Below are 11,142 nucleotides of genomic sequence, written 5' to 3'. Positions count from 1 at the left end.
CTTCAATGTGTTTTTACCTGATTTAAATCTTTGAAAAAGTCTTCACTGTCCTAGTCTGTTACGGTACCTCTCCTGGATTTGTAGCACTCCTAAGAATTTCATTTTTATGGTGTTTGTGGTGGGAGCCTGTGTATTCACCAGCCATCTTGAGCCAACATTCCCTGTTCCTCTTATTCTGAATTCTTGGCGCTATAAGTCCACAATCGTTAGCTACAATTCTAAAACCTTGAAAGCTCTGAAAGCCCAGTGATTTTTCTGAAATTCAGTGGGTAGCAGATCTGGCTGACCTGAACTAAGCTGAGGCTCTTTGTGGCCTTAACCATTTGTCCTTGATGTGACTGTTCATAAGTTTTGTATAGTTGTGGAGTGTCACAGTTATAAAAGTCAAGTCTTTTTGAAAAGGAGTTACTTAATTTTCTATATAGCTTAGTGGCATTTGACGTATTACTATATTACATTTCTAAAATATGCAAAATTCTGAATTCCAGAACACATTTAGCCTGGAAAAGGCATTTGAGACCTTTGTGCCTTGTTGGATTTAGGAGGAATTCGCAGAGTAAATGAGGTTTTGAGAGAGACCAGAAAGTTTCTAGGCATTTATGGGATTTGATACATGCTTTATATTTGGCTTTATACTGTGAAAATGGATGATGTGGGTTGAAGACAAAAGTAAATGAAAATGAAAGACATTTCTATCATGGAAGCTGTTTGTGACTCATAATGATATCTTTTCATTTAGTAAAAAATACTGTATTTTATCTAAAAATGCAGGAGCGGAACTCTAAAATAGATAGTTATCAGGAACCATTTGCTCATCCAGCCCCAAAGAGAATACCTAAAACTTTTGAAGATGCAGTCAATGTACTTAAGCCTTCAGCTATAATTGGTGAGTCAAGTTGTTGATAAATAATTTTATTTATTTAAGTGTATATTTCTAGTCATAACTACCATGTAGGATTCCTAAAAATGAATTGGCAGGTTTTTTTTGTTTTGTTTTGTTTTGTAGCTTTCATCATATATGATAGCTTTCCTGTGATAGCCTTTTGGTTACACTGCCTGAAAGTTCAGTTAAGAGAATGTGTTAAGTCCTAGGAACGATACAATTCATTATGCTTTGCTTTTAGACTTGCTGGGACTATTGGGCTCAAGACCTGAAAAAGACACCAAGGTTATTTGACAGTCTCTATAAGGGAAGTACTACGCAGAGGCCAAAAATGTCACTGACAACAAAGCTGGAAACTTTTGGTGCATTGTGAGAGTCAGGCATCGCTTACGTAGTCTGCTATTCGATTGTGCTAACACGGCATGAAGTTCTCAGCAAATAAAGTCAAAGTGTTTTTAAAGAGGAGGTATTTAATTTTCTAAATAGCTATAGGATTTTAATCTACAGTATTTCTTGTGATTTTTATCAATTTCATGTAAAATACGTAGATGGATATATCCCTACACCATAAAACTAAACCAATTACTGTTGAGTTGATTCCAACTCATAGCAACTCTATAGAACAGAGTAGAGCTGCCCTACAGGGTTTCTAAGGCTGTAATCCTCACGGAAGCAGACTGCCTCATCTTTCTCCCATGGAGTGGCTGGTGGGTTCGAACCACCGGCCTTTAGGTTAGTAGGTGAGCACTTAACTACTATACCACCAGGGCTCCTTGAATGTATCCCTGTTGGATGTTAAAGAGTAAAACGCAGTCACAGCCACTGCATTCCAGTGGTCAGGAAAAGCATGTTTGCATCAGCTGCTTCTGTAATCGGGACTCAGCTAGATGATCTTAAAGATCATCTAATCCCTTTCTCCGAAAACTCAGTATGGAAACCTAAGACTGTCCACTGACTACCCCGCCTCGTGAGGGTCAAGGAAATGAAAAAACACATTTTTAAAATCTTATTAGCACTCATGATCCATAAGAATTTGTTCACGAGCCTTCTCAGAGAGGAACACTGAACATAAACGCCTTTTTTATATAACAAGAAAAAGGCCAGTGATGCTAAGCCACTTGGCCCACGTTCACGAGTATTTCATACGGCTGGTACTGACAGCAAGCACTGAAACCCAAGTATCCAGGTCCGTATTTTTCTCTGTCATAAAACAAAGTTTACAGAATTGAGTGAAACCTTAACTACTACTGTGTTTAGTAAGTGTTCCTCTGGGGTGGAAAGGCTGAGTACTCAGCTGAGGTGCCCGGCACCCCCCTCCAGGCAGTGGTCCTCCTCCACGCTGCGCTTCCATAGCGCATGCTTGTCTGGGTTATTACGGCATTCTGACACCTATTGTGAGCTTTCTGATTTCTGTTTACTTGTTTTCCTCTCAGGTGTCAGCTGCCTGCATTATACTTGTTTTTATATCCTAAGTGGCCTAATAGGGTGCCTGGACATTGTACGGGCATAAAAAAAGGCTGTCAAATTGAACTGTATCGAGAAAATGGATGGCTTTGGTCAAGATAACCTGCGATCCCTTCTGAATTCCTGTTATTTTGAAATGAGTACCACAGAGTTTAATAGTTTAACATTTGAGACACAACATTTATCTTCTTAATTAGAGTGATGGGGATAATCTTCACTCTTTTTCCTTCTGATTTTCTGTAAGTTAACTATGGTTGTATGGTAGACAATAAATACTTGAATAAACACTTTTAGCATTCCATGGTTTTTAATTTCAAATTTGAAGTTGTGTTCTGGTAGCATCATCTTGTTGTTGTTGTTTGCCGTCGAGTTGGCCCCGACTCATAGCGACCCCTCCTTGGGTTTCCGAGGCAGTATCATTACAGAAGTAGGATTGCCCAACCTTCCTTCCGAGTGGCTGGTGGGTTTGAACCGCCAGCCTTCTGGTGAGCAGTCAAGTGTCTTAGGCACTATGCTACCAGAGCTCCCAGCAGTGTGAAATTTCTCTTTGTAGTTCGTAATCATCTTGGCTTTTGTCATGGTAAACCTTCTGTAGAATGGCTTTATTATACCGATAATGACGTTCTTCTCTTCCTTGCTGATTCCAGGAGCTGCAGGTGCTGGCCGACTCTTTACTCCTGATGTGATCAAAGCCATGGCCTCCATCAATGAAAGGCCTGTAATATTTGCTCTAAGCAATCCCACAGCAAAAGCTGAATGCACAGCTGAGGAAGCATATACACTTACAGAGGTATTAATCCATATAATCGTATGGATTGATTGTTTTCTGTGATTTTCCCTCTAGAGCTTGTTGGTTACACATTCTCACATAGTTCTCCCAGTGGTTACCCTTGAGATTACAGCATGTGTACATGGGTCATCAAAGTCTAATTTAGACTATTGCTGGCACCACTTCTGGAAGCAATTACCTGTAACTCTATTTTAACCTCTTTGCACCTTTGGGGCTGTGGTTGTTGTGAATTTCTATTCTACGTATATTTTAAACCTCCAGCGTTGTTTTATACAGAATTTACATATTTAGATTTACTGCATTTTACTGTGTATTGAATTAAAGGTTGGTAGCTACTGCAGCATCTTGAAGATACCATTTTGTTGTTTTCTGACTTGTATTTTCCTTCTGATATATCATCTGGCATTGTTATCTTAGGTTTGAGGAGTTTTACTGTGCTAGACCGAGATGTCTTATACTTATTCAATCTGTGTGCTGAGCAAATAATCTGAGAAGCTGGACTATATGAAGATCATGGCACCAGGATTGGAGGAAGACTTACTAACAACCTGTGATATGCAGACAACACAACCTTGCTTGTTGAAAGTGAAGAGGACTTGAAGCACTTGCTGATCAAGATTAAAGACTACAGTCTGCAGTATGGATCACCTCAACATAAAGAACATGAAAATCCTCACAACGGGACCAAAAAGCAGCACATGATAAATGGAGAAAAGATTGACGTTGTCAAAGATTTAACATTACTTGGTTCCATAATCAGCACCCATGGAAGCAGCAATCAAGAAATCGGATGACTTATTGCAGTGGGCAAATATGCTGCAAAAGACCTCCTTAAAGTGCTGAAGAGCAAAAATGTCTGTTTGAAGACTGAGGTGTGCCTGACCCAAGACATGGTGTTTTCAGTCGCCTCATGTGCATGTGAAACCTGGATAATGAATAAGGAAGACCAAAGAAGAGTTGATGCTTTTGACTTGTGGTGTTGGCGGAGAATACTGAACGTACCTTTCTTCTTTTGACATGAACTCCTTTGGGTGCTGTTCAAAAGCCCCGGGGTGTTTACCAGCGCGCCTCATTCTTAGAGGTTCCTGAGCTTTTATTTTTTTTTCTCTGGCATCATGAGACTCCTGGTAGCTTTGCTGCTCAGCTCTCAGCCACACTTTTGCTTTTGAACCTCAACAGTGACCTTGAGGGGAAAAGCTTCAAATGCTGGGGTCCTGGCTTGCATTCATCTTCTTTGGGATTTTGCATACCTCCCACCCCCAAAATCTCATTATCTTGGTGGTGATCTGCTTCCTTCAAAAAAAGTTTTTAATACATTTTGCCCAGTGTTCCTCCTTGTGACCAGAGGAGACTTGATAATAAACCCAGGAGACATTGTCAATGCAGAGCGCTGTCTTGGAACTCTCTGGACTTGATACTCATTCTCTTTTCCCACTGTTAAAAATTTTATGTTGGTACTTTCATTCCCTCAGAATTCCTATTGTTTGACTGTGTTACTCAAAATAAATTTTTTTTTACTATTTCCAGCAATGCTGCTTTCATTTAATAATTATAATTATTAAAACCTATAATAATAATGAAAGTCCTTTAAAGTCATCTACAAAGTCAGCATATAGATGTATTTTTAAAAAGATACAATCTCTTTAGTATTCTGTCTTAGCCTTTTTACCAAAGTACAGTATTACTTTTAGCCTGATTGCTCGTCCTCCTCTCCAGTCTTTAGTACTTAAAACTAATGGTTATTGCCAAAGAAAAAAAACATCCTTACTTACTTACACAGCAATCATTAGTCAATAGACACATTGCTTCCAAAATATAAAAATTTTAAATGTTTTCAGCAACATATGTCACTAGAGGACTGCTCAAATAGTTTAGAATTCTATTTTTATTTATTTATTTTTATTTTTGCAGTGTTTCCTCCCCTCCCCTCCCACCCTGGTAACCAACAAAGAAAGTTTCCTTTTATTTACAAACCTTACCTTCACTTTTTATAATAATGAACTAATATTTGTCCTAAGAATTTTATTTTTAGAATAAATGTTGTGTAATAAACCAAAAAGCAAACTCATTGCCATCAAGTTGACTCTGACTCATAGCGACCCCTCCTTGGGTTTCTGAGATTGTATCACTATAGAAGTAGATTGCCTAATCTTCCTTCCAAAGACTGGCTGGTGGGTTTGAACCCCAGCCTTCTGGTTAGCAGTCAAATGCCTTAGGCATTATGCCACCAGAGTGCCTGTTTTTATAATAAATGTACATTATTGGAATGAATAGAAACTTGCCAAGGAGATTGGTTTGATATACTACACTTCATCAGTTTTAAGATGCAGATTTTGTACACTTTTTAGAACTTTGAAATTGTGCTGTCTCTTACAACAAGAATCGGAGCTCTGATGAGGAAAAAAAGGAACATGCTTATAAGAAAATATACTTGTAAAGGAACATGAAATCTATTATTTTATTTTATTTTTTTTCCTTTAATTATATTCAAATAAAGGCACTCCGGTGGTGTAATGCCTAAGGCATTTGACTGCTAACCAGAAGGGTGGCGGTTCAAACCCACCAGCCACTCCACAGAAGGGAAGGTGGGGCAATCCACTCCTGTAAAGATTTACTCCCTCGGAAACCCAGGGGGGTTTGCTATGAGTCAGCATTGACTCATAGCTCATAGCAAAAAGTAATGATAAAACATGTCACAATTTATAACACTCTTCCTTCTTTATGTTTCATAAAATAATGGCATAAATTATATTTGCAGTCACCTGTTAAATGTTGAGGAGCTCTGGTGGTATAGTGGTTAAAGCACAACCAAAACAGATAGCCGGTTTGAACCCACCAGCTACCCTCCTCAGTGGGAGGAGAATGAGGCAGTCTGCTTCCTTAGAGGTTTACAGCCTTGGAAATCCCATGGGACAGTTCTACTCTGTCCTGAAGTCATTTTGAGTGTGAATTAACTCAGTGACAGTGGGTTATTTTGTTTTGTTTTGTTTTTTGGTTTCTCACTTCATTTTCCAGTACAGATGTCTTGATGTTACTCTAGCACCCTCTTCTGGTCAGTGAAAAAAAAATTGATATTCCCATTATAATGGCCAGTTGCTCATAGAACAAAAAAATAGGCTAACTTGGACTTAAGAATGAGAATTCTGGTATCATTAAGGTTTGGCTTATTTAAGCTGTAAGTTGATTATACAGGGAAAAGGGACATCTCAGAAAAGGTGAACTGCTGAATGTAGGTGAATGTCTTGGGGACATTCCCAAGATCTTTCTAAATCTCCAATTTTAGTGATACCCTGAGAACATAACACTTCTCCTCTGAAGTGCTGTGTTGTATAATCTAATTGATAAAGCTATTGAAATTAATGGTGTCGCAGAAATCATCTCTATTATATTACATCATTATGTGGTAACATGTATAACACTAACCATAAACTAACATTAATCTGCAAAGAAATGAAATTTTCTTCACAGCTAGAGAATGTTATAGGTATGTATAGGCTACATACAACTTTCAGTATGGATTACACCTCAATGTAAAGAAAACAAAAATCCTCAAAACTAGACATCATAAACAGAGAAAAGACTAAAGATGTCAAGATTTCATTTTACTTGGATCCATAATCACCCATGGAAGCAGCAGTCAAGAAATCAAGTGGTGTATTGCATTGGGAAAATCTGCAAAAGACCTCTTTAAAGTATTAAAAAGCAAAGATGTCATCTGGTGTGCCTGACCCACAGCCATGGTATTTTCAGTCACCTCATATGTATGCAAAAGCTGAACAAGGGATAAGGAAGACTAAAGAGGAATGGATAATTTTGAATTATGGTGTTGGCACAGAATGTTGAGTATGCCATGGACTGCCAGAAGAACAAACAAATCTGTCTTAGACGTATAACGCAAACACTCCTTAGAAGTGAGGATGGCAGGATGTTATCACACATTCTTTGAGCGTGTTATCAGGAGGGACAAGTCCATAGAGAAAACCCTCATACTTGATAAGGTTAGCAAGAAAGAGAAAGACCAAAAATGAGATGGATTGACACAGTGGCTAGAATAGTGGGCTCAAATATGGCAATGATTGGATGGTGCACAACTGGGCAGTCTTTTGTTCTGTTTTATGTAGGATCACTATGTGTCAGAACTGACTCAACAGCTCCTGACAACGTGTAGAACAGTTACTGTTTTTGTGTGCCATCAAGTTGATTCCAACTCGTAGTGACCCTACAGGACAGAGTAGAACTGCCCTGCAGGGTTTCCTAGGCTGTAATCTTTTGCAAGGAGCTCTGGTGGTGTAGTATTTAAGCACTTGGCTGTTAACCAAAAGATTGATGGTTTGAACCACCCAGCCATTTTGCGGGAAAAAGATTTGGCAGTCGGCTTCCATAAAGATATAGCCCAGGAAACCCTATGGGGCAGTTCTCCTCTGTCCTATAGGGTCGCACTGAATTGGAACCAACTCTGCAACAAGTTTGGGGTTTGTTTTGGTTTTAATCTTTATGGGAGCAGATTATCAAGTCTTTCATTCTGTAAAGCTATTGGTGGGTTCAAAGCACGAGCCTATCAGTTAGCAGCACTGCCAGGGCTCCATAGAACAGCTGGAGAATGATAATAGCTATCTGTGGAATAAGGAAAAATTTGATAGCTGTTTGGAGTTGCAAGTGCAAGGTAGTCAGCTGGGCCCACTACCAGCATAGCTACTTTTCTCTGTACTTAAACCTTGTAGCATTTTGCAATTGAAAGTGTGTCTTGTAAAATTAATTACTGTACATTGTAGACCTTTAGATTGCTCAGAGTCAAATTCTTGAATGTTAAATGCACAAATGCCAAGGGTCTTCTATATATCAAAGAACAATCACTCTCCGTGTAGTAGGCATTTGTAACTAGAGAAAAGAAGAACAAGCAGTATCCAAACACTTAGAATATTTTAATAATCTGATAATGTGTCCATCTTAATCAGTGGAGATATTTAATTCACTTTTCTGTAAACCACCTTTTACCTTACTTAATTCAAGGGGCTTTTTAAATTTGGCTTATTTTATTCCTTGAGTATTTTAAGATAAGTTTTGCTGTTTATGATCTGTTACTATTTTCTCCTTGCTCTTTACCTTTTTTTAGGCAGCAGCATTTAGGGGGAAAAAGACAGCTGTAAAGGGTTTTCTTTTACGTGGTAGTGAAGGCTGTGTGTCCGCTTGGCTGGGCAATGGTTTTGAGTGCTTGGCAGCTGGATGCCGTTATTCCCTGTGATGAGATCGTAATCACCTCCGTGGTGGAATCCTCTGTGAGCAGCTAACTAGTGGCCTGTTCCCATTACATATGGAGCAGCTTTGACGAGGAAGGTCTCTAACTTTTGGCACATTTTGGATCATGCATTTGGCCAAGACTTCATCTCCATTTCCTGGACTTGAACTGGTGGCCTGCCGTGTTGCCTGCCGATCTTGGGATTGCTCCTGGACTTGAACCAGTCATCTGCCGTGTTGCCTGCAAACCTTGGGATGGTATCATTTTACTGCTGACCTTGGGTTCATCAGCCTCAGCAGCTGCTCTAGTTAGGAGATGCCTCATTCTCCAGTGGGCCTGGAACAAGAGGCAGAGCCCACGATCACGGGGTCTTCACCCAGCCCCTGCAGCTGGCACTCTGAATTTTTACTTCTTGCCACCTAAACTAAGAGAATAAATCCCAGTTTGTTAAAGGCATCCACTTGTGGTATTTGTTATAGCAGCACTAGTGGACTAAGACATTTTATAAATTAACTCTCAGGTACGTTCCAATTACACGGGCATCTCATTTTCTGAGAAATACTAAAAGAGCCGGTCATATTTATTATATGTCACTAAAGAGCACAGTACTAAAATCGGTGGGTATAACAGATTTGGAGACTTAGTTTTCTTCAAGCGTCATGCCCCCTTGTTACCCGGGACGGTAGTGTGGTTTATGTCATATGTCTGATGTATAAATTATCTCGCTGAGGATGTGGTTTATACCATGTGTCTGATGTATAAATTATCTCTCTGAGGAGGCATTACAGCATAATAGAAAGACCATGGGCCTTGAAATTACAAAAAAAAATCGGGATTCAAGTTTAACTGCTACAGTTTCTGATGTGTAATTTTTTGGCAGAGTACCTGGCACTATCTAAACCTTACTTTTCTAGTTTTTTGTCAGTGAACTGGAGATGGTGATAGCTTCCCTAGGTTTTTATAAGGGATAAATGAAGGGAATTAAACAGCAGTTGTACAGTAAACAATAACGGTCTAATTTTTATGTTTTCCCCTTTATTCACAGATGTTTATGTCAGTCTTTGATGGTTTTTATTGCCCATTAACATTTTAAAAATTTTAGTGGAGGTGGAAATTTTGTCAGTATTGTTTATTAATTGATGTTTTTCAACTTGATTTGAATGTACACTATGCATAAAATTAATCTCATTCTAAGGAAAGGATTGTTAATTTAGTGAATTATGTCTTCTTTCCAAGTGCTATATTGGTCTGCTTGACTACGAGATTTAATTTTGTATGAATTCCCCTTACTTGTGTAGTCCATATAAAGTTACAAAATTAAGACCATTTCATTTCATTAACAGGGAAGGTGTTTGTTTGCGAGTGGCAGTCACAAAATTAAGACCATTTCATTTCATTAACAGGGAAGGTGTTTGTTTGCAAGTGGCAGTCCGTTTGGGCCAGTGACACTCGGTGATGGACAAGTCTTTAAGCCAGGTCAAGGGAACAATGTGTATATTTTTCCAGGTAAATGCCTCCACTGCTTGTTAGAGGGTAATAGTTAATTACATAAAAATACTTGGGATGTTCTTTAGAGGTTAGGATTAAAATGAGCAACAGAATTTATAGAATTTTGCAAAGAAAGTACAGGGAATTCAGCAAGTCCAATACTTGCTCTTTTTCCCCTGAATGTTTGTTTATGTTGTTAATTAAGCTTATTTTTATTATAGAAATAATACAGTATGTGGACTATAAAAATGCAAAAAAAAAACAGAATGAAAGGATTGCCTCTCCTGTGTACCTCCTTATCACATTTCTCAGATACAGCCCCTGTCCATGGTTTCCTTGGAGTTTTTGTGGTGGTTACCCTCATAATTGATAAAGTTATCCACCTTTATCTAGATGCACCAACTCTAGACTGCATGTTGAATTTCTTATGTGAAATATAAGTAACCTTATGCTTTCTAGTACTTGCTTCTCCTCTCTGCTGCTCAATTTTTGTTACTACTTTTAGTTTTTCAAGTAGTTACTTTTAGCTTTACAAAATATACTTAATTTTCATGAGCAGTTCAGATCGTTTTTATCAGCTCGCCACAAGAGCATAAGGAAAAGCTCTGGTGTTTCACTTTCTGGACTCTTGCCATTCCATCTCTCAGTTTCTCCTAGTTAATAGCTCTGTGTTGTAGTTTAGTTGCTTTATGACACTTACATTGCGTTCTGTTGTCTTCTATTACCCTTTGTTTGTGGGTTGACTCTGAAAACTAAAAACATTATTCACTGTCCAAGTAAGAGTGTAGTGGAATTGGATCAATGTAGTAGAACATCCGTTTGTGTGTCGCTGAATTTTGGACAGTAGAGCTGTGAAGGCATCCGATCCAGTGACTCCTCCTTTGGTTCCGACCAGCCTGCTTCACCTCCTGATCCCACTTCCCACAGACTACTTCTTGTATCCTGTGTTGTTCTGAGCCTTCTCTGTACCATGCATGCGTGTTCTGTCACTCTCAGCCTTGGTCTTCTTCGTTTTTACATATCTGAAAGTGTCTTTCTTTTCTCCTCTCATGTGACAGTTTGGCTAGGTAGAGACTGTAGATTCAGTCACTTTCCTCAGACCTTTGAAAACATTGCTCCATTTATCGTTAGCATCCAGTGTTGTTGACAGGAAAGCTGATGCCAGTGGGATTCTCATTCCTTTATACATACCAACTTTCTCGCATAAAAGTGTTTAAATCTTCTCCTTATATTTCTGAAATTTTACCAGAATACATCTAGTTGTTGTTGTTGTTAAGTGCC

The 11,142-nt window shown here is 38.8% G+C and overlaps 1 protein-coding gene across 1 annotated transcript in view; it reads left to right on the top strand.

The window, feature by feature from the left end:
* The window catches only part of ME2 (malic enzyme 2), a 68,875-nt gene that overhangs the window by 48,028 nt on the left and 9,705 nt on the right, over positions 1 to 11,142 (top strand). Inside the window, exons 10-12 of the mRNA XM_007943850.2 lie at positions 772 to 886; positions 2,995 to 3,137; positions 9,777 to 9,879. Coding sequence (XP_007942041.1) covers positions 772 to 886; positions 2,995 to 3,137; positions 9,777 to 9,879 — 361 coding nt within the window. The remainder of the gene's footprint in view (positions 1 to 771; positions 887 to 2,994; positions 3,138 to 9,776; positions 9,880 to 11,142) is intronic.

This window comes from Orycteropus afer, unplaced genomic scaffold (genome assembly GCF_000298275.1).
Source record: "Orycteropus afer afer isolate SDZICR_OR568_19922 unplaced genomic scaffold, OryAfe1.0 scaffold00113, whole genome shotgun sequence".
NCBI classification, from domain to species: domain Eukaryota; kingdom Metazoa; phylum Chordata; class Mammalia; order Tubulidentata; family Orycteropodidae; genus Orycteropus; species Orycteropus afer.
The sequence above is the reverse complement of the archived record's forward strand: the minus strand, read 5'-3'. Positions and strand labels throughout refer to the sequence as shown.